Source organism: Echeneis naucrates, chromosome 19 (assembly GCF_900963305.1).
Source record: "Echeneis naucrates chromosome 19, fEcheNa1.1, whole genome shotgun sequence".
NCBI lineage: Eukaryota > Metazoa > Chordata > Actinopteri > Carangiformes > Echeneidae > Echeneis > Echeneis naucrates.
Window position 1 is genome coordinate 10,242,542 of NC_042529.1, and position 24,316 is coordinate 10,266,857.

The following is a 24,316-nucleotide window of genomic DNA, read 5'->3' on the forward strand; positions in this document are numbered from 1 at the left end:
CACATTGCCTGGAATGATATTATTTATCATTCATCAGACTAAATTTTAAAATATTGGGATTATCTTAGAAAATACCCAATATGGGTAGTTCTCAAAGTTTTTTGCATATTTTGACAAATCCCAAATTCCAAGGATAACTTTATATTTGCTTGTATGACGGTGTACAGGAAGGAAAATAAGTAAATACTTTTATCTTCAAGCTGGGCTGGTGCAGTGGGTAGGTCTGCACAAGGTGACTCAATCCTGCTCTGTAAAAGGTTTCAGTAGCAATGAGTGAAGCGTGAGACACCTGGAGTTACACTGAGAGGCAGGGCAGGTTTTACTGTCAGTATATAGACACCCACACAGCTGCTAACATCAGGAATACAGCCTCGCAACAGTGGTAAGTTGATTAAACATCTATCCCCAGTTATTCAACTTATAACTTCGAACACTTGAAGTTGAATACTACTGAGGAAGGTTGCTGATGTTTTTGATGGGCTTTATTAGGGTGATGTGCTAACATGCAAATTTTTATATTTTAACCAGAGTGTTTCGTCTCTTCACTCACATCTAGTGTATGTTATTTGCACTGCAAGTTTTTACATTTTCTTTTAATATTTCCCAGTGAACCTAGTTTAAGGAAGCATAAGTGATACTCAGCGTGTTCTTTCTTGATACCAGTGATTCCAGTATTGATGGTCATCCAGGAGCAGAGTGATTTAATCGTGAGATACATTGTATTGTCACCAGACTGGTTGGGCAGCTCACTCCCATAACGTAATGCAAGAGACTGAAGCACAAACAGACGCAGACTGACGAAGGCTGAAACAGGGAAAAAGGAGAACTTGAATGAGACAGTTGCTGCCATAGGTAAAGGATATGATATTTTAGAGAGACTTTAAAGCAGGCAGATCAAACTTCTTGGTTTGAAGCAACACCATCAGCACTAGAGGAACCAGCTATATCTCTGAGTGGATCAGATACTTGAACAACCTTTTGTAGCTCCTAACTTCTTTCCTCCTCCTGACAGCTTCTCTCCATCTGCCTCCTCATAGAAAATTACTTCAGTGGACAAACATGTCACGATATCTTGTTAACGTGAGTCTTATCTGCTACACCTTAACTAAACCCATTTCCCTTCAGATTACATGATATTTTACGAAGAGTTTTCTTTCTCATCTTTATGTTTTATCTCTGTTTGCAGCACCTGCTGACGTTCTCTCTCCAGGATGGAGACGTGCAGGGCGTGGAGGAGGCCAAGTCACGTCTCACATTCCTGGCTCAGAACAAGAAACTATGGAGTCAACAGATGTACCTGGACGTTGGAACAGAGACCATTCACCTCCGAGCCATCCAGAGCAATGTAAGAATTGATGTAATGGTCATCTGGACTTAAAATTGGAGGGGATTAGACTAATGTGTGAGAAATCCCATTCAATTTCTATTGCATTATAACATTAAGTTTGATCTACTTCTGTAGGATGAGCTGGAGAAATACCCATTCAAATCAATCTACCGGTGTGATGCCATTAACACAGAAAAACATTTCCCGTCTCTGCTCATGTTAATCTGCCAAATTAATGAGCAGAAGAAGCCAGACATTCATTTCTTCAACTGCGAGACTGTGAAGGTGAGTACTTAAACCTGAGCTGTTCCCCTTTCCTGTGTGATTCAGTGTCAGTTTGAGTCATCGGCGTGGTTCTTGTTTTACAAGTGATGCCACTTCCAGTTCTTTTATTTTCACAGGCAGAAGAAATTTGTGACAACATTACACATATGGTTTCGGAATCCACTAGCAGGAGTAAGAAGGTCTCAGATGCCCTCAGGTACAAACTGCATCAGAATGGCCCTCAAAAAGACTTGATAACTGAATCTCTTTGGGTGGATGTTAATTCCTTAGGAATTGTGTCTCTTTGTAGTTTCACTTGAAGAAAGTATATCTCTGTCTGGGCGTGTGTTTGCCTTCATATTGTAATAGACGAGACTGAGGGAGCCAAACAAAAGATAGACACAGATAATACATCCCATTGAATGGTTTGATTTCTATTTTTTTTTTTTTTTTTACATCCATTATGCCTCATATGTTTCACTTGAATGAAAGCAGAGTGATTCACCTGTCAGGGAGAGAGAGAGAGAAAGAGGGAGGGGACCGACAGAGAGGACAGTGTAAACAGCTGAGAGAGAGAAAGACTTGTTTTACCAGTTTCTACATAACTTAACAAGGTGTGACGGAAATTACAAGGCCATTGTGACAGAGAGCAGGTGGAGAGGTGACAGCAGCAGAGAGCAATCTCAGCGCCTGAATGGATCATTTCCTTTGAGAAATTTCTTTTATTAGGACCGTGTGATGGACAGACACATGTGGTAAGACAAATGGAAGGATGGGCTCTTATGCTTAGACGCTGACTCTTTAATGTGATGGGTAAAGTTGTGAGTCAGCACAAGCAGGCATTTGTACAAAGCTTATGTGTTGCACTAGAGTTGGCAAACATACAATAGTTTTGATCAACTCCATGTCTTCAATATAAAACTAAGAAACTGACTGAAGCGAATTTAGGTTGAAATGATGTGCTGTGTGCTGTATGAGGCAGAGTCATGAGTAAGCACAGTTATACTGTTTACAGTCTTTGTTGTTGAAATAAGGGCTGCAGGATTGAATTTCAGTGACATCACATTATTTCTCTGCTGATGAAGTGTGTGCTGTGTTTCTGGGTTGTGCGATAAAAAGATGTCCTTCTGTAGTAACTAGTCTGTCAGGCTGCAGCCACTTGAGGCTCTCCGAATGAGGACGAGTCTGTCATACAGTCAAAACATCTGCCTATGACAGTGTCTGACTTCACTGAGAGGTGTTTCCTGTTAAGGTGCCAAGTGAATGGTGAACATGCGTAGATAGGCCCCAGAGCTGGGAACTGAACCCACAAACTTCTTGTTGTGGGGTAACAGCGCTAACCACTATGCCGTCATGCTGCAGAGAAGAATGCAATGTTGTATAAAAGTCTCCTCTCGTCCTTCAGGCTCCCCCAGAGTGGTGGAGAGGTGATCAGCCCCTATGAAATCCCCGATCCCCCCATCCCACATGCCCCTAACCCTCCGCCAGCTGACCCTCCACCATACCCTGGTCCCAGAGGTAAGAGAAAAAAAAATTATTTTCACCTCAATTCCACGATAAAGTCCTTTGCAGTGAAAGTATTTGCAGAGATTAGACGAAGGTAAGAAAGGACAAGTGAGACAGAGAGGTATTTCAGGTGAAAGGCTCAGGAGCACACAGATTGCTTTGTGCGTTTGTGTTTGAAAGGGGGGTGGTGGGTTTCAGTGGTTCGAAGAAGGGGTGGGGGGATGGAATTCCAAATAAAGCAAACGCCAGAGTCATGAATGAAAATGGATGGGCTGATTCCTCTTCTCTGCCCCAGCAGCTGTGAATGGCGAGCCGGACATCTCTTTCCTACGAGCAGAGAGAGAAGTGGTACGCCTCCTCATCAACTGTCCGTGTTTTCACTTACCTCTGCCTGCGTTTCATACCTGGAGAACATAACAAAGTGGTTGTCTGTCTCCCTCCAGGGGATCCTAAATCACTGTTTCGATGACATTGAGAACTTCATGGCCAAGCTGCAGCAGACAGCAGAGGCTGCAACGGTGCTCAACCAGAGGAAGAAGAAAAAGAAGAAGAGTAAAAAGCAAACTATTGAAGGTAACAAAAAACATTACCTCTGATTACCAGATTCACATTGAACAAAGTAAATATTTGAATTGGATAACCATGTTGTGCTGTCTCCATTTCTGAACAACAGAAGATTTACTCACTACGAAGGCCCGACCCCCACTTGAGGAGGAATTCATTGATATCTTCCAGAAATTCAAATATTGCTTCAGCTTGCTGGTGTGTATTCAGTCTGGTCCCACTTCTTTCTATGTGCTTCACATTGTATTAAATTCCTCCGCTTATGCCCTTAAAGGCTCGTCTGAAATCCCTCATCTCCAACCCTTCATCAGAGGAGCTTGTTCACCACGTATTCAAACCGTTGGACATGGTGAGTGCCATAACCTCTATGTGTCCGCCAGCCGGCCTTGTTGTTGCTGTTGCTGTAAACACAAGGTCTTATAGCATCGCAAATAGAAAAGAACTTCCTAAACTAAACCATCCACATGCCTCATGACGACACATCGTTGTTATGTAGGTACAGATACGCACAGGAAGAAAGGATCACGGTGACGTTAGACCAGCATGTGTCAAGTCAAAATAATGGAAAAGTCAGCTATGTAGTTGATTAGTGTATCCAGAAACTTTAAGCTCCCTTCAGTATGTACACAAGGACATTGTTTTTTTCCCAACTTTCACCACTAATGGTTTGCATTTATTCGTGTTTGTGTTGCAGTATCTGCATGATTTTCTTCAAAAACATGCTGCCGAGCGAGAAACCTAGATGGCAAAATATTAGTAATGTGAAGACTTTAATTCAATACAGTATTTGGTTAAGCTCAAATAGAAATACACAGATGGAATTCCAGGTGTGTCTCAGTTTATTGTTGATATATAATTAAAAAACCTCTGCTTCCATTTTTCCCATTCATGTATGAATAAGTCCAAATAGACTCAAAGGTCGCAGTGGGTGTGTTGGATTTGTGTACATTGGCACACCTGATTGGAAACACAGAGACTCATGCCTCTAGGACTGTGTGTGTGTGTGTGTGTGTGTGTGTGCTTTGGTTGCCACTGCTCAGTCAGAAGAAAACCCTCTTGTTGACTGAATATTAACACGGGTTGTGTCTGCCAACAGATGGTGAAAACCACAGGAGGTCCAGCCTTTGGAGCGTCTGTGTCCAGCCCGGCTCTGACCAGCTCAGCTGTGTCCCTGCTACAAGACAACCTGAACGAGGAGGAGAGGCAGCTGTGGACTTCTCTGGGACCCAACTGGACACTCCCTCGGTCAGTAGCAGCAATGACTGCGAGCTAACAGTGATTAGGCAATGTTTCACCACTGAATTAAGGTACTTTTTGTCTAATTTGAGACACTTTCTGGACCAAAACATCAACATTATGGAAGTCATTCAGCTGCCATTTGATTCTTCACTGACCACAGTCCCTCAACTATTCCTTTACCTTAATGAGTATTTCAGTGCGATAATTATTCCCCCCCAGTCAAAATTATAATGATGATGACCAAAGTGGGCATGATATTTCAGACATGAAGATGTGAAGATATTGTTTTTGAGGGTTTCGGCTGAGGGAAAATAGGATGAACCCTTTACCTGTGAACCAATGCTGGGTCTCTGCTCTCTCAGGTCCCAGCTCAGAGGGCCTGTAGCTCCATACACCATTGTGTTTCTCGATGGTTGGAAGCCAGAAGCCTCCAGGGCAGATGGGCAGGTTTGGGAGGATCCTGTCGAGTCACAGCACAAACATGAAGCCCTCCAAGTAAAACAACAGGTATGGAATACCTGTGCACCAAGTGGGTTAGGAACTTCCTCCAGCATGGGTTAAAGGAAAAGAGTACTCAAAATATGAATGTGTACAGACACAACACACTTAAATATAAAGTTGGACAAATGCTTTTAAGATGTTTCAGTCTCCTTTGAAGTTCATTGACAAGAGACTGAAACTGTAGTTTAGTGGAAGCCTTGAGGTTCTCTGAGGTGTGATGGAGATTTTGGACTAAAGAGCTTTCCCATAAATGTAGTTTGCTTGTGTTGCTCAACACTCCAGTCTTAAATTAGTCACTGTAAATTGTGCAATTTTTCTGAGGATTGTGTCTGCTTTGTGAAATGTAGTTGAACAGCTTTTGTAAGACACATTGCTGCCACTGGAGGTGTGTGTTTTAAATGGTTTATGAATGTATGTTTCAGACTTGTTGAACCAAAAGCCACTTTCTCTGTCTCACAACTTGAGTTCTTCTCAGTAATCGATTTTTTTTGGTAATAGCATTAGTTATAAAACAAGAATAGACACACACTGATTTTCTTTTACATGGGAAGAGCTAACAGTCAGGTTAAGCATGTCAAAGCTTAAGTTTGAACTTTGTCACATGTATGGTGACCCTTTATTCTGTCTACTTGTTTATGATGGTGTATGTGCGTGCTGTACAGTCATGACTCTCTGTCTCATTGTCATCCACAGCAGCAGCAGCCTGCTCAGCCAGTCGGTCCTCCTGTCAGCGATGAAACGTAGGTCAATTTAAAGAAGCATTTCAGTCAGCTGCTCTTATTTATCTGGCCTGCACCATAACAGCATCCATGTGCTTTATCTCTCAGTGATGGCAACACACTTTCACCAGAGCTTGATAGACTCTACAGCTGCAGCTACGACTTCATAGCCAGGAACAGCAGTGAGCTCTCCGTGCAGCAGGGAGAGACACTTGAGGTAATGAAGTCAACTACACAGAGGAATGTGCTCATGGTTCATTTGGTGGAAGCTGATAAATACTGTTATCCTGCACAACTATTTTTAGAAATGTATAGTAAAAACAAGCATTCACTGAGGATAACTGCGCAGGCTGAAAAGAAAACACTGAACTCCATGTGTTGATAAACCGAACAGTTCTCTGACAGACAGCAACTCCTCCATCTTACAGGTGATTGAATCATCCAAGCGTTGGTGGAAGTGTCGTAATCGTTTTAACCAGATCGGTTTTGTCCCCTTCAATATCCTGGAACCAATGGCTCACATAGAAAGCCCTGTCACCAACAAAGCCCCTGTTGTAAGACACCACACACATGAATTACAGAGGTATGGTCTGACCTGAACACACCTGAGTTACTATCTCTCCTCCTCCCTGCAGGCTCCAACTCCGCCTCCCCTCTCCAGGACTTCCTCTGCAGTCCCACCCAGCCCCCCTACTCTGCCACAGGCCCCCACCCACTCCCCACAGCGCCCACACAGCTCACCAGCATACAGCCAGCATATACCAGCAGCAGAGGACACAGATAAAGGTACGAAATGGGTGAAGAAAGATGAGAAACCACAGTTAATAATTTTTAGATAACTGGAAAAAAAGGCTTCACTTTAATGACACAGATATAATGATGCTGAGTTGTTTAAGGAGTGCCATTAATGATTTCAGAAATTAAGGTAATAATCCAATTTACTTTTCTAACAAGAGCACTGACTAAATCACACAACATAACTGATGAGTGGAATGATTTTTAATTTTATCATCTCACGTTGCTTATATTTCAATCCTCCTCGATATTTTCAGTAATGTTGGTGAATGACGAGCTGCTCCAGAGGCTGACCAATGGAAAGGCCAATCTGAACAAACCTCTGGTCATTCCTCGCTCCGCTGAGACCTCTGTTCCTCTGGACTACCACTCTGCCCCGGCTGAAGTGGCTGACTGGCTCAGAGGGAAAGGCTTCAGCGAACCGTGAGTCAAGCTCAGCTCCAGCCAGCAGACCAGATTATCCACATATAGTTCATATGATGGGGGGTGGCCAGTGTGAATGTGTTTGTTCATTAAGAGCTTAAGAAAAAAATCACCTCCACCGACACCAATTATAATTACTGAACAATTTCTAGTGCAAATATATAGGAGTGGAAAGTACATACAACTGGGGCTTGTTGTCTGAAATCACTTGTCCTTTGTGTCCTTCAGGACAGTGTCATGTTTGGGAGTCCTGACTGGGGCGCAGCTCTTCTCCCTCAACAAGGAGGAGCTGCGTGCTGTGATTCCAGAAGAAGGAACCAGAGTGTACAGTCAGCTCACTGTGCAGAAGGCACTGCTGGAGGTGAATACAAGGAAAACTCTCATTCTCAAGCAAGACTTCATTCCCTGCTGTTATTACTATTTATTAATTCCTGAACTGTTGAGTAAGCAAAAAAAGACATGCACAGATTAGATGAAGTGAATGACAGTAAAGGGGGATTTGTATTAGTCAGTAAGGATGTTGCAGTTGATGTTATCTCTGTTGTCATCTAGTTCACTGCAGAAGTTTATATTTCTGATTAAAATGCTGAACAATGTACTGAAGACCAGTCTCAGTGCCCAAATCCCTCCAACATTCACACTCAAAGGAAAATATATGAAGTCTTGCTGTAAATCCACAATAATTACGTGCTTATATCAATCAACCCGATTCTATTATTTCATCTATCTTCCAAAATAGATAAATCATATAAATGATGTCAGAAACAGTCAGGAGAGTAGTCCAAAATTATTAATGAAAATTACCCATTTCATGTAACTTTTATTTTCCAACAACTGCATGACTGAGTCATAAGGACGTAAACACCAGTTTGTATTAATACCTTTGAACGGCTCTGCAGTTTTAACCTCTTCGTCAGGCAGAATTCTTGTTGGTAAAACACTGATCAATTTAGTTTCATCTGTCCTCTTTCGCTCGTTTCTGTAGGATGCCAGGAGAGCCACAGAGCTGGAAGCGGTCATGGAGAAGCAGAAAATGAAGGTTGATCTGAAACTGGAGAGCAGCACATTATGAACAGCAGACATCGTGAAGAGCTTCAGATGAAAGATTGTGCTCATCTGGTGCAGTTATCACCAGGGACAGCTCTTGATTTGTTACTTATATTTACCAGAGTACATACATGAGTTGATTGCACACTTAAATCTCTCTAGGAAGAGAAAGCAGGTGTTGTGATGATGAAACATTTGGACTTTAAAGAATATCATTTGTAAATTATGTTGTTTATTCTAATGTGAATAGTTTTCTGCTCTGTGTAATTTCTGCTTAAGAGTTAAGGACTAACTTAAATGAAACATATTTACCTTTGTAAAACTATTGTCCAATAATTCAGCCTTGATTAACACAATAAAAATTAAAATGGTGGGATTGTTTAATTCAGACTTTAAAGAAAGAGTTCCAGCAGAACATAAACAGATATGACTCCACACATTAGGTAAAGCAATGCAGCCATTAAAACTGGTTTGGATTTCAATATAAATCTACTCACAAAGGAATTTCTTCAAAATGGGCCTGAATTTCAGATTTGACTGGACACAAAGGTTTACACAATTTCAGCACTGACTTCCCAATGTAATTTCTGGACCTTACGCTTCTCATGCCAATATTCAGTTTGATGTTACCATTTTTTATTTTAAATAAAAGAAATTAAAACTAGAACAAATTGTAAGACAAGAAAAATAAAACTAGAACAAATTACATGACAGAGACTTGTGACCAATACAAACTCTCAAACCAAGCATTTACTTTTACTGGTTTAAGTCTTAATAGAACTGCTTCCCTTCACTACTGGCAGCATGAAATAAAACTTAGTTTGAAAGAAAAAAAGTTGACAAGATATTGATACAAACACTAATGACTTTTAAACCATAAGGTCTTAAATTGACTTCCTAAAACTTTAAATCGATGTCAGCAAACTAAAGTACTTGAGACGAATATGTTGCCAGACATTCAAGAACTGCACTCAAGCAGAGGGAGACTTCCAAAAAAAAAAAAAACAACAAAACAACGAACAAACCAAAAAAAAAAAAAAAAAAAAAAACCAAAAAAAAAAAAAAAAAACAACTTTCTTGATACAATGAGGATTTTCAGACTGCAACAATCAATAGGCCCAAACTTATTTACAGACAAATTCTGTATCAAAACACCATCAATTAATAAAAGAATAATCATCACTTTCATTTCCCAGCAGATCATCACGTTTGAAGGAATCATTGCAGGGTAGTTTATAACATGACACAGGATGTGTTGGACAAACAGCCACCAAATTACAGATGTGGATATTATAATACACTCCACTACTGATCAATAACTAATCCTGCCATCCAAATGCCATTTGATAAATCTGAATGCTAGATAAGGAACTCCATACAATAATTCAGGTGTGTGTACACTCTGGGCCGGCTGCATTAACTGTGAAAGCAAAGAAAGGAGGCAGGCAGGAGAACAGAGGGGTCAAGGCAAGGACTGTGTGTAACATTAGGTTACTATAAACAGACAAACAGGTGAGAGAGACAGGAGGAGAGTGTGTCAGTGTTGGATGGAGTTTGGTCTTCAGAGGTCTCCTGCATCCCTGTCATCTGCACGGCGGGAGTCCGATCTGCCGTTCATTCCGTCCCTACGGTCTCGCTCCCTTGACCTATCTCTGGATGAGCGCTCGCGGTCCCTGGATGACCTGAACGACAAGACGTACCAGATATTGGGTTAGATAAAACAAATACAAAGTTACAGCAGAAAAAGTAAAACACAGGAACACAGGAAGACACCCTTAATGGCTGCCAAGTCTTCACATGGCTACATATCTTCGAATTAGTTTTAATAAACATGCAAAAGCTGAAACAACAGCAACAATCAAAACCAGTTATGTTGGAGGAGGTTCGTGCAGTAATCATTCTGTTCAGGCTTGGTATGAAGTGTGACATGTACTTGTGTCTGGAGCTCTGCTCGTGGCTGTGACGGTGCCCACGGCTGCGGGAGCGAGAGCGGCTACGATGCCGCCTTCTCCTCTCCCTAGAGCGCGAACGTGAACGGCGCCTGTCTCGTGATGTGGAGCGTGAGCGCCTCCTTCTGCGGTCACGAGAACGGGACCTAATAAAAATGACAAACAACATCTTAATTTATCTCAGATTTCACATGAAAATAACTGATTTTAAATGTAACTAAATAACAAAATTACCTTCTATGCTCTCTGCTCCGTGATCTGGTCCTATAAAGTAAGCAGATTATAAAATGGTGCAAGTTTGAACAGTGAAACATAAAAATTGGATGTAATTTAAACGTTTACACCAACCTCCTCCTCATCCGCTCTTCTTTCTCCCTTTCTTCTCGTCTCTTTAAGCGCTCCTGGTTCCTTTTCTCCTGCTTATCAACCACAGTTTTCTATCCAAAATAAAAACCACAGTACAAAATTACAGATGAAACAACCTTATCCAAACTTCTGTGTTCTGAACTTTTTCTTTTTTTTTATATGATTACTTCTGTCTGACTTCCATATACACTTGGAATTGATTTAGCATTTAGATGAAGAGATATTTACCTTTAGCTGGTCCAGTTTCTCTCTGATCTGGATGAATCCCAGGTGAAGTTTACCACCAAAATGGTCGGCCAAACGACGGTCGTTGTCATGGAGACCCAGGTAGGCAGAGCATACCTCACACACCCGAAGCTTCTGCTGCTGAAAGCTGGAGGCAGGCATCGAGTTTCTGTACTCTTCCTGAAGAGATAGGTACAGAGATGAAGTGTTGATGGATCAGAGGACAGAAGTATTAATCTATTAATCCACACTGCACTAAACTGGAAGCCCTTCCCCACTTTTTCCTCACCTCTGCATCCTTCTTCCTGGTGCGGACCTTCTCAACTTCCTGCAGGACCTTCTGGGCCTCGTCCACATTTCCCTCAGCTCCCAGCTGCTCCGCCTTGGCCAGGAGCTTTCCTATTTCCTCATTCAGCTCATGAACCTTCTCTGCCTACAATTGGTCCAGCACAACACAATTTCCATTTTAAAACAAGCACATAGTATACAACAGAAAACTAAAGGATTACTTCACATTAAATAAGTGAATGTAACTCAGTATTTCTTTCTGGTTTGCCCACCTTTGCTGCCACCTCAGCACTGATCTCCTCTTGGGTCTCAGCCAGACGCTTCTTGGCTAGTTCTGTCCTCCGGTCACAGTCAGCAATGAATGACTCCAGGTGATCTACCGCCTTACAGAGGAAGGCAAATAACAGACAGAAATTGAGACTAAGACAAGAAGGCAATGCTGATTCTTCTTCTTCTTTTTTTTTTTTTTAAAATCATGTGCCTAGCTTTTCACATAAAATACAAAGAAAATGGTCAAGTTTTTTAATCTTCATGGAGATTGTACGTTGCATGGTTAGCCTTGCATAAACATGACAGCCGTTAGACTTGTGAGAGAAGTTTAAGGAGATGTGGAGTCTATTCACAACTCCCATTCAAAACTTGCTAGAAATCTAAGAGAGAGAATTCTCAACGAAACTAAAAAAAAAAACATCCATGAAAGTGAATAAATGAATTGAGGAACGTTATATATTTAATAAAGCCTCCCCAAATGACCAAGGAGTACCAAGGAATATCAGTTGGCCTGAAGGGTTTCAGCACTATGGCAGTTCCCTATCTTGACCAGAGGCTCTATTTTACAACCTTGGTTACTCATAGCAACTGCTCTTGGGCACTGAGCCAATTTGACTTTCAGTGGCTTCACAGCTGTTCCAGAGACAGACAATGAACTACTGTACTAACTTCAGTGATGAGTGGAAACTAAAGAAAAAATGCTTTACAGTGTACAACCCATAGATCCTGCATATCTTGAGGCAAAATTTGGATTAGCTGTTTTCCTTTATACGTGTTGTCAAAAATGGTTCAACTCAGACAACACGTAGCTTCCTTCTATCGATGAAGGTTAATGTACATACCACATCTCCACTAAGTAAAACGCAATCTATACTTAAAAGCTAAATTGAAACTATAAGAAGTTTTCTCTGGATGTGAAAATACAACAAATGGTGCAAATTTACATTTCATTAATTGGTATTATTTAGAGGAGGTCATCACTTACATCAAGCTCAAAGAACAAATCTCTCTCCTTGGAGGCAATTTCATAATCTGCCCGAAGTGCCAGGTCATGGATCTTTGTGCACTCTCCCAGGTCCATACGCTGTCAACAAAACACAAGAAGTGCATCATTAATATCCTAATATATAGTAATATATTGGTGTCACATATACTGAGAGCTTAAATTGAGGAAACTTACAGTTCCAGACAGGATATCATGTGGACAGCAGTTGAGAAGATGACTTTTGCAGACTCGCTCATCAGTGAACTTCACCCTCTGCCGCGTCTCATCCCCTGAAACAATCCAAGACACAACCAGTGAGAAAGACCTCACATAGTTGACAGCAAGTGCGAGGTATCCAGTGCTTTAATATACATTATTGCAATTACACAAAAAATAATTGAGGACATATGTGTCATTATGAATGCACTGAAGGATCTGTGTATATGAACCAATTCTAATATTTAATTGTCAAGGTTTCTCATAAACTTTGTTGGTGTATTTACAAGTAATTAACTCTGTCTCTTGGACTGTGTTTACTTATGTGAAATGCAAGTTACATGTGGATGTGCATGTATATGGTATTTCCTGTCATTAATGACCTTACCTTACCCAAACCTCAATAATGTGTGGCAATATTAGAGCCTTAAATTAGTTTAATTTTGTTATCAGGCTCAACATCCACCCTGTACAGTGGATCGGTAGGAACAGACTAGGACTGACGCAATACTTGCAAACCATAAAGTGTAGTTTTCTTTAATTACTTTAGGATACTTCTACCTTTAACATAACATTTTATTTCACATGGACACATTAGTTGGGAATTTCACTATGCAGGAAAGCCTGCGATACAAAGTAAACATGTCAGACCACTGGTTCCAGCCAAGCCCTTTAAAAATATAAAACACTGAAAACAAAAACACAAAATAAATCCAAGGAACAAAATTTTGTTTATACACACTGCGATCTGCACCACATACTGTACCCTTCTGCATCTTCAAGACCTCAGCTGCAGAATTTTAAACCCGCTGTAGAAAAGTATAAATGGGAACAGTTTTCTTGCCCATACCTGTAGTAAGAAGTTGGGAGTCATACACAAGTCAGATTGAAAATAATGTGTGCAAAGTTTTTGTTTCGACTGATTTGCTAAAATTGCCTTCTGAAAACAGGCGTCTAATGAAAGTGCTCGATTTGATTCAGCGCGACCAGACGTCTTAGCTCAGGGTCCACATTACTACTCCAAATTCTAAGACTAGTGCCACTGATGATTTACCCATTTGTGTGGTTAAAAATAGGCTACAATAACTTCCGGAAGGCAAACAAATTGTTTGGATATTCATCATAACAGCTTTAAAAATTATGTGTGACTCACGGCTCGATGAACATGAGGCTTTTCTGCAACTCCTTTGCAGATTGATGTAGGCTGGCAAAGATACACTGAACCTTAATGAATAAAATAAAGGGGCCAAAATTGTTCAGTTTGTATGCAACAAATGTATGGGAAGAATTTGATATCAATCTCATCACACATACACCCACAAACTCACAACACAAAATTCACTCTTACTGAACAGATGGAATGAACAACTTTTTTAAAAACAATCCACAGGGCTGCAGTTTTAGTCAACCAACTGTTACCATGAAGTTCTGACTTACAAAATGGCAGGACAACAATAAACTGTAATTTCCTGCCCACAACAATCAGACTAAACAGCTAATTTTTCTTTTAATGTTTGCGTCCAAATGGCTGAAAACTAAATGCTAAAGGCCAAGGCATCTATGCGGGCAGCTGGCAGCAATATCAACTATTTGGAGTTAGTGTTAGTGTATTATTCATTTAGGTAATAGACAAGAGGGCTGGTGCACAGTGTATTATGGTCCAGGCGACTCACCAACAACAGTTCAAGACAAAATTACTTAAAATGGCCTAGATCTGCACAGGATTGATTTGTAAAATTAAGTGCAGTGTTAAGGAATAACACATTTTACTTCAGTAATTCAATTTCATAATATTGTAATGATAAGGAAAATATCATACTCAAAACAAAAAAATGAAGATATGGTATATATTAAGCAGTTGTAATAGCTCTGTCTTAAAACATTAATAAAGTTAAAGCGCTATTTTGATGTTTATATATCAATACTAACAATAAATGAAGAGATAAGATTAGTCGAAGATATTTGATTTTTCATATACAGCTTAAATTTTGAACACATTCTCCTGAATATGCCTATTTACCATCAAGAAATGTATGCAATCATGACATAACTACTTGTAATCTCCAACTAGCGTGTTTTGCTAAAATCGTCTTCCTTTATTGATTATGTTTTACTTAGCTTTAGTCGTAATTATTAAGAAGTGAATATAATATATTACCATGGGAACTTCTTGTGTTACATCATAGACAGTGGCAACAGAATAAATATCTGTTGAATTATCTATTTTATTTAGCGACACATTCAGTCCTAAACAAATGCCAGGCCTAACACGCCGGCATGTTGGTTAAAATTGTATAAATTACAAATGTTAAAAAGTAACGTTACCCCCATCTATTCATAGATTCCTAATAGATTACAAAATAGCTCCTTATCGTCCCATGATACACAGCAAAGTGCCTGATGGAGCCGCAACTTCACAATAAACATAAGCGTTAGCTAACTTAGCTACACGCTAATAGAAGTTGTTCCGTGTCAAAAGTAGTAAAAGTGAAACAAGAAAATATCTTTGGATTAAAATTTGCCACGGTGGATGCAAACATTAAATCCTAACGTTAATCCGTAAATGTTTCTCCAGTCTAACGTTACAGTATTTTTTACACAGCCCTCTGCAGCATATCCATTCATGCAGGTCTGTCCATCACACGCCAACAACAGCCAGCCTCAGCGCTGGCTCCATCTTGGCTAGCTAGCTTAGCTAGCATGCTACGGCAACTCACCATCCCTCGCTGTTCCCATCAGCTGGTCGAGCAGAGCTCTCATTTGAGCTTGGGCAGACATTGCTGGGCCTTCCGTCGATATCGCTATATAAAGGTTAGGTAACTGAAAGCAGCTCCTTGGTATCTCTGTTAGGTTATTTGATAATGTATTCGTCCAAGCATCACCTCTCGCAGCTTTTCTCTATTTCGTGGACTCGCCAATTTCCGTTCTTTGTCGGGGGAAGTGACGTCACGACCCGTTGTCTCATCTTTCCGGTTAGCTGAGGCTAAAGGGCTAGCTATTGGCCTCAAACCGACCAATCGTTACCGCCAAGGAGAAGTTATTTAACCAATCAGAGTGGCTTACCTGAAATCAGAGGCGTTTAGTCATTCCTGATTTCAGTCTGCCAGGCAGAAGCCGCTCACAGACAGCTGTCCCCTAAGAGTTAGTTACATCTTGGATTCCGATGAGGGAAAGCTAATGGTAAAGTTAGTGCTGTAGGTTGGGCTCTACTGTGGTTTGGATGTGTCAGGCTCCGATATGAGGCGGAGGCCGACAGAGAGGTTACCTGCCAGGTAAACTCAGGGCTGCAATCACAGCCACATTTGTTTACGCTGACAGGCAGCTCTGTGGGTGTTCGTCCGGCCTGCTACCTGACTTAGCACACCGCCGAGCCAAAGACACGACGGCGGAGAGGAAAGTAAGGAAAACTTTTCTGGAGTGAACTTCAGATTGTGGGACTTCAGCGAGAAATTTAGCCCGTATTTCTTTTCTTTTTTATTTTCTCTCTCTACCCCAGCAAGTTTATAACTAAATGTGTAGTGTAAACTTCCTGGAGCACAGCACACTGACGAAGGTAGCATCAGATATTTAACCATGTACTCAGAGGCGATACTTGGTCTAATTAATATTAAATTCACTTTACTATAAATCATTTTGGCAGGAAATGTGCTTACTAAGTGAGGTACATAGAAACAGACAGGATATTTTTCAATGGAGAAAGTGCCTGCGGCGACAGAAATAATAACAGGGTTGGTTGGTTGTTCATTATGGGTTTGCTGTTGTTGTGCTGGGAAATCTCTGGAGTCCCTGCTGGCACCTTTGAATGGGTTCACATCACAAATGTTCATATAGCAGCTGCTCCGTAGGACACTGCTGCCTTGGCAGTTTTTCCTACTGTGTCTGTAAATGTCAAGGACTTTTATCATTCTTTGTTTTGTTTTTATTACAATTTGACACAAGCAAGTTTCTAGTTCATTCCACATTGTGACGGACACAGGAAAAATACCACAATTACACTGTTTACTGTGCTGTCTACATATAGTGTTTTCTCATTTAAGCTTTTTGTGAAGGCAAAGTTTAATGTAATCTCTTTCCCTCTTGAAGTATATCAGTGCATTGTAATGCACTGAGGCAACGATGGAGACCACAGACCATGCCACAGAGGACGACCCTCTGAAGAGGGGAGAGGATGGGCTGGAGACGGAAACAGCACCATCAACAACAGAGCTGAAGAAGAAGGGCTGCAAGGAAGTCCCGGGGTTTTCCAAACTGACCCACTGGAGAACTGCAGTCTTCTTCTTCTCCTTGTTTATCTGCCTAACCATCGTGTTTGCCTTCTCCTTCATCATCCCCTGTCCTGTGAGGCCGCAGTATCTTGTTTCCTGGAACAGGACCTACCCTGAAGCAGGTGAATACAGTGGTCTGATTTTCACTGCTCAGTAACGTCTTTAATGAGGGATCAATTTCATCTTGCACTTTCTCTGTCACAGCCAGCTATGACTTCATAGCTATTGAAGCTGCAAACAGTGACAAGGTGATGGATGTGCTGTTTATCCTCAGGATGAGCAGAGTCAGTCAAAACAATTCATGTGCTGATGCAGGTACAAAAAGTAATTTTGAATTAAATAAAACATGAAGAAATAAGTGTTCACTCTGTGTAAGCAATGCACTCCGGTTGTTTTCTGTAATTCAGACACATGCTGTGTGTTTTCCAGGTTTTCCTTCACCATGCATGTTTGTGGTAGCAGTGGATGGGACAGATGGAGAGACCCTGTGGGAGCGTCCACTGCATCCTGAGTTTCACTGGGCCCAGTGTGGTCTGGAGAAAGATTCAGGCAGGACCTGGGACTGTTTGCTGTCCCATTCTGACCAGTTCACAGCTGTTGACAAACACTCTGGTTTGTGGCTGATTTTCATAATTGCTTTAATATATAATAACACTTTAATACTAACACTTGATTTTTTATTTATTTATTTATTCATTTATTTTTTTTACATTTCTATATTTATGCATTTGTTATTCTTTAGACAGCCATAATATTGAAGCCTCCAAGTGCAGGATTTGTATGTGTGTGAATTCTTCTAATGTTAAGTTTTTGTGTTTTTATGGCATATAAATGCTGCATACTGCTTTCAGATTGCATATCATAGTTAGGTCACATACAATGTGAAGTAGATTGTAGTGCATAGGAAGCTGTTTTTTTTTTTGTTTTTTTTTTTGATATGGTTTAACTCCATCTGCTGATGATGTCTGAGATGCAGTTAAAATGTGGAAGAAAAAAAAAAGTATGTGGACCTTGAGTCAGGACTATTTATATAGTATAGATACTTCAGTCTATTTGTTATTGTTGTATAGACTGATAAATGCTGGCTTGTTAAATGCTATATTATTGTGTGGTGTGTTTGTGTGCAGGTAAAATTAGCTGGCAGCAACCGCAGCCCCCTGGTCTGCACAGCACTGTTCCAGTTCTTAGTGTCCCAGATCTGAATGCAGACGAAGTTGGTGATGTGGCTCTGGTGGCATCTGACAACACACAGGTCATTTATTTGGGTGTATTTTTGAGTTTTCCTTGCTAATAACCCGCTGTAACAAATGAACCTGCCGTCAATGTCTCCCATTCTATCTGCAGACACAGCTAGTTTTCCTCTCAGGAAAGACAGGTGTCCAGATTGGTTCTACTGTGGCTCTTGACTCAACAGAGATACCCAAACATCTTCTCCACCGCACTAAAGAAGGTTCTCACTATGTAGTTCTCGTAAAAGGTTAGTATGAGTGTACCTGATTTAGACGGTGTTAAGGTAAAAAAAAAAATTGCAGATTTGTGTGGGCTTTTTATTTCAATGTTTAATTTATTAACTTATTTTAAGTTTACATTATTAGAACATTAAAATGTAATTTTTAAGACATGCTTTTACATTTAGAGACAGATATTTTTGAAGTGCACTAATTTATTACAGAAGCTCATGTTTTTTTCATATTGACTTCAAGTTCTGAGACACCTGTTGTCCTGTGCATTGATGTAAACTTTTGAATGAACATTCCTCTCAATGTGATTTTGTATTAATTCCCAGACACTGGTTTGTATGGACTGGCACTATGGAGGATTGCTGCTCAGGCTAAAGCAGGAATGGAGCTTGGACTCAAGAGGGATAAACACTGGGAGCAAACTGCCAGTAGCATATCTGGCCTAGTACCCATCTATGAGTAAGATGAAATCTGTTAACATCTTGTCATTTCGCTAACATGGATTTCTTACTCAAAAGATTGTAATAATTAAAGCCCAAAACTTTGGCTCATATTGAGTTCTGCTTTGTAGGTCTGACTCAGTGAGAGAGGTGTTCAGAACAGATGAAGCAGAAGATCCATCCAACCTGCTTGTTGTGACTGGGAAAGAGGTGGCATTAGTTAATGGAAAAAATCTGAAGCTACTGTGGACATTCAATACCAGCTCAGTCATCAGGTAACATGTCTGTTTATTACATGCAAATATTAATCTGACAAGTTTGATAATTTGAAAGATTTTTTGATTTTGTCTTACCAGAAATTATTTGGGATAACAGTGACAAATGTGCAGTAGAAAACACAAAGCAGGTTAATTTTAATCAAGTTTCATGAATCAAATAATTGTCTCCCCTGTGCACTCAGCGAGCCCTCGTTTGGTCACTTCAACAAAGATGGTTTGCTGGATGTTGTGGTTGAGGAGGATATTGGCAACAACACAAAGAGGGTATGTTGGATCTAGCATTTGTGTGATACCTACTTTGTCCTTCCTATTTGCAGCTCCTCTCATACTGTGTTTGAATTGGAATAATTTGCTGTCTTGTATGTAGATAATAATTCTGGATGGGAAGTCTGGCAATGTGCTGTGGGAAGTCAACTTTTTGACCAGTCCAAATTCACCCAAACCTGCCTCAATACACACCATTAACTCTGTTTCAATCTTTGTGTTTTGGGGCATAATGGACACAGAGACTAATTCCTCAGTAAGTACACTGCCTCTGTGTAAAGGTATATGTTCATGGTTTGTTATGGAAGAAACTCAGTGACACATAAAATGTTCACAAAATGTTTCCTTTCAGGTGCCTTTAGCCAGTGACCAACGTTCTTACATGATGTATCCACTCTATTCAAAAGTTCTTCTTGAGTCCACAAATGCCATGGACCATATTATCAGATTTAAAGGTTCTTGTGAATTTATTATGCGCTGAAAATGATAATTCCATATCATTATTCAAGTACAACACTGTGTAACAACTTTGTAATGACTGTATTTGTGTTTTTTATCTCAGCCACACTGTTGGAGCATGGGCGCCATGCTGCTTACTTCCTATTGACAGGTCCTGGGACTGTGGAGGATGAAGGTACGGTAGTCCTCAGCAAGCGGAAGCTAAAGCAAGACATCCCTGACAGCAAAGTGCTCCGTATCGGCACTGGAGGAAGCCCAGAAACCAACGAGGACATCAAAGAGGCCTTCACCCGGGTCCGCTTCAGTGATTCATGAAAGGACCAAAGGAGCGTGGCATAGCTGATTGTGCAGTGGTTTATCTCAGCTTTATAAACCAAAGTGTGTACACTAAATATGATTTATCACCTGCTGACAGCCAAAACAATTTTTATTTCGAGACTTGGGCTGACTTGATTTGACATGGTTCTTCCATTACTCTCTTTTGGACAAACTGGGCATTGTCTATCTTCACACATGACTGGATGCATACAATCATATAGTAAGTTTATTTAGTGTCCAAAGAACTGCGTGTCCTGCAACAATCACTGTGCACAGAGATGCTGTTGCTTGCTGATGAATCCAGGGGACCTGCCTTGTAATGACTCTAGCACTTTCATGCATTGATGCAATCCTTTTTTTTTAATTGCAGAGGCTGGATATTATTTGGATCTACGCAGCTGTAAGTTGCAGTGTGCTCTAAAGGTAGTGTGCACACAGTTCTAGTGTATTTCAGTTTACAACATCCTTACAGCTCATACACTGAGAGTGCTACTTGTCTTTCATTAAATTGAGTCATGGTGTGAAACTTGAAATACAAATGAAAACACTGTCATCTTAACACACACACTATGTGGTTACATTTTACGTAATGAATTTTCTTTGAAGTTATTGGTACTGTTGCTGATAATCAAGACATGTCCCTTACTTAATCCAAGATGCTGTAACTGGTGACGTTAATGCACTCTGACTAAACCTTGAGGCATTTGTTGAGTTTCAAAGGATCACCAAGATACTGAGTTATTGCTGTGGGTTTACGTCTCCTTATGAAGCTGTTTCTTATTGATCAATACGATTTAAATAAGTGGAAATCAGTTTATCTTTGCTATACATTAATATATTGAACCTGTAGTACAGGACTTGGTTGGAGCTGGCTTTTCTTTCTAACTTGAAATGCTTGAATTTGAGGTATATTAAACAGTTTGAAAATAATCATCTCAAAGACTTCCTGTTATTGGAGTAAGTACAGTGGAGCATCTGGCCAATTGTGGCATTTTCACAAAAAACTGACAAAGGTATTGGTTATCTAAATGGAATAACACACTTTAAGTTAGCTCATTTTCTGTGTGCGTATTTAAATCTTCATTTAATTCATCTAGTGCATCAAGCGCATTCTTTGTGATCCCATTAAAGCTGATTTTGCCTTCTAAATACTTGCATCGTGAAGATATTTTAGCCTTGCAGAAGGTGTTTGCTGCCCCCTGCTGTTCTGGGATCTGCCCTGGGATGAGTGATAACAGATCGTGTTTCTGTGCGCTCCGTGGCGCAAGCGGAGCCGCCTGGCAGGCTGCTGTCCATAGTCATGTTGTAGCGAGTCACGTCCCACCAAGCAGAGAAGTGCTGTCCTGCCCGGATCACAGAGGACTGGAGGTAAACATCTGGGCTGGAGCGGGGATCGCCTCATCGCAACCTGCCACCGCACAAACACACCGTTTTCATTCCTACACTGCCTGAGAAGTGGCGGTCCGCTCCGCATCTCAGACTGTAGGAGGTAAAAGCACCTGGTTTGTTTCAGTCCGTCAGTGATTAACCCTGAATGCTCAACACTTCCGCATTGGTGCAGCTCACGGCCCAACATTTAGAACAATTAGCCCCGTGGATAAAGCCATGCCGCCGCCCCGCCACCTCCCGTTATTACTGACACAGGGGCGGACATGTGGGGCCGGTCCAGGCGGAGACAGTGGGGACAGGCTGTGTGTCCGCCTCTCCAATGTGACCCGTGTCCGTCCGCCATACCTTTAAGATAAGACTGCACGGCCGCCGTGTATGCACACTCGCGGCGCGCGCGTGAGACGCTCACAGTGTGAGAGGAACTGCACGCGCCTTCCGTCCGGTATAAAGTCAGCCAGAGCTCGATCCAGCAGCTGCTGCCAAAGGTAACTCCGACCCATACCTACATTTTACACACGATGCTTGTATTTGAACCATTTTGTGTTACAACAAGAGAAATTAGTCGACATATAGAAACAGGCTTCATCGTCGCGGCGGAGAAAGACACCAGGTCAAGTTCGGCGTGGATATTGATATGTATATATATATTAACCAATTTCTGGCCGATTTATTTCACTTTATTATGCTGACACGATGATCACCAACAGGTTCACCTGCTCCTGTTAAATACAAAGAGAAAGTACGTTGCCTTGAGGAAATGCCTATAAAGGCCTAGTGAAGCATGCTATCGATAAGACATTTACCAACATTCGTTAACACGTATTTATTCTTCCCTTCGGTTTTCGACCTTTGGGCGTCATATACACAATATTATCATATTATTGTTATTGTTATTATTCGACAGCCGAAAACAATTAGTCGTGCAGACTCTCATGAAGTCTCATGTTATAGATGGGCTCGGTGAGGACTGTTTTGACGACAGCTTCACGGCTCTAGAAGGATCCTGGGGTGCCGCATGCAGCGCCGTTAAATCTGCCTAAAATAAGCCTCTGCACGTCAGCCGCACACCTGCAGCTGTAGCTGCGTGCGTGTTCCTGTCTTGGATCTCACATCGACACTGATCACGTTCTCTCCACAGAGGTGAAAATGGCTGAGGACATTAAGACCAGACTCGAGAACTATCGAACTGCTCCGTTTGATGCCCGGTTCCCCAACCAGAACCAGACCAGGAACTGCTGGTCCAACTACCTGGGTAAAGGCTGAACCGTCAAGGTCAAAGCAGTCAGCTGTAGTCCCAGGCTAATCTAACAACGATTTAGAACTCTGAAGAGATGACGTGGCATTAAAGTATGTTTTAAAAATAAAACATCTATACCAAGTAACATTAACTGTGTCAGGTAAAACAAGCCTTGATTTTACCTGCCTGAGGCCTTAAAAAGTTATGATCTCTGACCTCTGGTGAGGAAATAATCCAGTTGGAGATTTCTTACAGAATAACATGACCCTTCCACTTGAAAAATGGTTCAAGGCTCATGGTCTTTTTAAAATATTCATTGTTGTTGTTTCTCTATTAATAGACTATCACCGTTGCCAAAAAGCTCTGACCGCCAAAGGGGAAGACACCATGCCATGTGAATGGTACAGGAGGGTCTACAAGTCACTCTGCCCCCTTTCCTGGGTTAGTACTTTTCTCACAGCCTTTTCACAAAACACACTGGTTTACAAGAAGACAGAAGAGTTGGAATAGTAAGAGCAGGATAAATGTGGAACTCTTCCTTATATGGACCACGTCTGTTTAGCAGAGGCCACAGAACCACAGGAGAGTTCTTTTTTTATGCCAAATAACAGGAACATGAATAATTTGAAATTTAAATAGTCAAGCATTAGCACTCATTACCATTCGTTCATCTTCTACCGCTTTTCTGTTTCCGGTCTGTGGGTGATGCTGGAGCCAATCCCAGCTCACTCTGAGCAGGGTACACCCTGGACAGGTCACCAGTCCATCACAGGGCCAACACACAGAGACAGACTGAGACCAACAACCACTCACACTCAGACCTACGCACAATTTAGAGTCACTAAATGCCATAAATGCCTAAACATACATGTCTTTGGATGGTGTTAAGAAACCGGAGCACCCGGAGGAAACTCACACAAGCACAGGAAAAACATGCACACTATAATGTTTTTTCTCTTCTATATGGGGTTCTCAGTGTGCAGAAACTAAGGTGCATGGCGTGCTTCAAGTCACACAGTGTTATCACTGCAGATATTTCTGTCATGTTAAATCACTTTGAAATGCTTCCAAAGCTTTGCTTTGGAAGTTTTTTGTTTTTTTTGTTGTTAAATCATTTTCTGGAACTTATTGAATTAAAACATACATACAATTCATTCCTTCAGGTCCAGAAATGGGATGACCAGAGAGAAGAAGGAACCTTTCCAGGAAAAATCTAAGATTGTCATCTCTAAAGCTGTTGAACTGCAGAGATGTTATCTCCTCAGCTAAATGTTTGTGTATGTGGTGGGAGACCATGTGGTTCAATCACCACCTTTCCAGCACTAGTGCTCTGTCGCAGGATTGTACTGCAAATGAATGGTCATTCCCTACAAATATCATGAAATGTACATTGAATTCTGCATTAAAATATCTCAGGATATATTTATGGACCTCAGTTGTCCCCTATGTTCTTCCTTCCTTTCCTTTGTATGCTGTTCATCTAGCCAGATTATTAATTGTGTTATTTTTGGAGTGTGACATT

General features: G+C 41.1%; 4 protein-coding genes across 12 annotated transcripts; 3 read left to right on the top strand and 1 right to left on the bottom strand.

Annotated features, from left to right (window-relative positions):
- The first annotated feature begins 297 nt into the window (after positions 1-297).
- LOC115060548 (epidermal growth factor receptor kinase substrate 8-like protein 1) lies at positions 298-8,756 on the top strand. 5 transcript variants are annotated; one of them, XM_029528497.1, is made up of 20 exons: positions 300-382; positions 733-852; positions 1,013-1,080; positions 1,187-1,345; positions 1,463-1,612; positions 1,729-1,808; positions 2,997-3,109; positions 3,396-3,445; positions 3,541-3,670; positions 3,771-3,859; positions 3,936-4,010; positions 4,758-4,906; positions 5,263-5,407; positions 6,095-6,141; positions 6,229-6,337; positions 6,549-6,674; positions 6,756-6,906; positions 7,173-7,338; positions 7,567-7,699; positions 8,324-8,756. In XM_029528497.1, exons 3-20 carry the CDS (start codon positions 1,060-1,062, stop codon positions 8,408-8,410), a joined length of 1,980 nt encoding a protein of 659 aa, XP_029384357.1. In that variant the 5' UTR covers positions 300-382; positions 733-852; positions 1,013-1,059; the 3' UTR covers positions 8,411-8,756. The 5 variants fall into 5 exon arrangements, with proteins under 5 accessions (XP_029384358.1, XP_029384357.1, XP_029384356.1 ...); XM_029528496.1 differs by having other exon boundaries at positions 313-382; positions 664-852; XM_029528499.1 differs by having other exon boundaries at positions 313-382; positions 664-852; positions 1,038-1,080.
- luc7l (LUC7-like (S. cerevisiae)) lies at positions 8,744-15,608 on the bottom strand. 3 transcript variants are annotated; one of them, XM_029528503.1, is made up of 12 exons: positions 15,402-15,539; positions 13,838-13,908; positions 13,451-13,534; positions 12,664-12,758; positions 12,469-12,567; positions 11,486-11,596; positions 11,215-11,358; positions 10,929-11,105; positions 10,683-10,771; positions 10,569-10,598; positions 10,319-10,480; positions 8,744-10,067 (listed from the first exon to the last, which is right to left on the bottom strand). In XM_029528503.1, exons 3-12 carry the CDS (start codon positions 13,458-13,460, stop codon positions 9,947-9,949), a joined length of 1,038 nt encoding a protein of 345 aa, XP_029384363.1. In that variant the 5' UTR covers positions 13,461-13,534; positions 13,838-13,908; positions 15,402-15,539; the 3' UTR covers positions 8,744-9,946. The 3 variants fall into 3 exon arrangements, with proteins under 3 accessions (XP_029384363.1, XP_029384362.1, XP_029384364.1); XM_029528502.1 differs by lacking the exons at positions 13,451-13,534; positions 13,838-13,908 and having other exon boundaries at positions 15,402-15,608; XM_029528504.1 differs by lacking the exons at positions 13,451-13,534; positions 15,402-15,539 and having other exon boundaries at positions 13,838-13,891.
- Positions 15,609-15,859: 251 nt separating this feature from the next.
- fam234a (family with sequence similarity 234 member A) lies at positions 15,860-21,101 on the top strand. Of its 2 annotated transcripts, none has more exons than XM_029527284.1 (12): positions 15,860-16,081; positions 16,768-17,071; positions 17,154-17,264; positions 17,379-17,561; positions 18,077-18,201; positions 18,294-18,426; positions 18,736-18,868; positions 18,981-19,124; positions 19,310-19,391; positions 19,495-19,647; positions 19,744-19,846; positions 19,954-21,101. In XM_029527284.1, exons 2-12 carry the CDS (start codon positions 16,801-16,803, stop codon positions 20,163-20,165), a joined length of 1,650 nt encoding a protein of 549 aa, XP_029383144.1. In that variant the 5' UTR covers positions 15,860-16,081; positions 16,768-16,800; the 3' UTR covers positions 20,166-21,101. The 2 variants fall into 2 exon arrangements, with proteins under 2 accessions (XP_029383144.1, XP_029383145.1); XM_029527285.1 differs by lacking the exon at positions 15,860-16,081 and adding an exon at positions 16,120-16,237.
- Positions 21,102-21,850: 749 nt separating this feature from the next.
- cox6b1 (cytochrome c oxidase subunit 6B1) lies at positions 21,851-24,225 on the top strand. Of its 2 annotated transcripts, XM_029527286.1 has the most exons (4): positions 21,851-22,042; positions 22,696-22,809; positions 23,135-23,235; positions 23,958-24,225. In XM_029527286.1, exons 2-4 carry the CDS (start codon positions 22,704-22,706, stop codon positions 24,009-24,011), a joined length of 261 nt encoding a protein of 86 aa, XP_029383146.1. In that variant the 5' UTR covers positions 21,851-22,042; positions 22,696-22,703; the 3' UTR covers positions 24,012-24,225. The 2 variants fall into 2 exon arrangements, with proteins under 2 accessions (XP_029383146.1, XP_029383147.1); XM_029527287.1 differs by lacking the exon at positions 21,851-22,042 and having other exon boundaries at positions 22,689-22,809.
- The last annotated feature ends 91 nt before the right edge of the window (positions 24,226-24,316 follow it).

Excerpts from the sequence above, each read along its gene's own strand:
- LOC115060548 (XM_029528498.1), top strand. The coding sequence starts at position 1,060 with ATGTCACGATATCTTGTTAAC. Across the intron at positions 1,081-1,186 it reads TGTCACGATATCTTGTTAAC|CACCTGCTGACGTTCTCTCT; the intron begins GTGAGTCTTATC and ends CTCTGTTTGCAG. Across the intron at positions 5,408-6,094 it reads CCCTCCAAGTAAAACAACAG|CAGCAGCAGCCTGCTCAGCC; the intron begins GTATGGAATACC and ends TGTCATCCACAG.
- luc7l (XM_029528502.1), bottom strand. The coding sequence starts at position 15,462 with ATGTCTGCCCAAGCTCAAATGAGAGCTCTGCTCGACCAGCTGATGGGA. Across the intron at positions 11,359-11,485 it reads GTGCTGAGGTGGCAGCAAAG|GCAGAGAAGGTTCATGAGCT; the intron begins GTGGGCAAACCA and ends GACCAATTGTAG. Across the intron at positions 10,068-10,318 it reads GAGCAGAGCTCCAGACACAA|GTCATCCAGGGACCGCGAGC; the intron begins GTACATGTCACA and ends CTTGTCGTTCAG.
- fam234a (XM_029527284.1), top strand. The coding sequence starts at position 16,801 with ATGGAGACCACAGACCATGCCACAGAGGACGACCCTCTGAAGAGGGGA. Across the intron at positions 18,427-18,735 it reads CTATGTAGTTCTCGTAAAAG|ACACTGGTTTGTATGGACTG; the intron begins GTTAGTATGAGT and ends ATTAATTCCCAG. Across the intron at positions 19,847-19,953 it reads CCATATTATCAGATTTAAAG|CCACACTGTTGGAGCATGGG; the intron begins GTTCTTGTGAAT and ends TTTTTATCTCAG.
- cox6b1 (XM_029527286.1), top strand. The coding sequence starts at position 22,704 with ATGGCTGAGGACATTAAGACCAGACTCGAGAACTATCGAACTGCTCCG. Across the intron at positions 22,810-23,134 it reads CTGCTGGTCCAACTACCTGG|ACTATCACCGTTGCCAAAAA; the intron begins GTAAAGGCTGAA and ends CTCTATTAATAG. Across the intron at positions 23,236-23,957 it reads CACTCTGCCCCCTTTCCTGG|GTCCAGAAATGGGATGACCA; the intron begins GTTAGTACTTTT and ends TCATTCCTTCAG.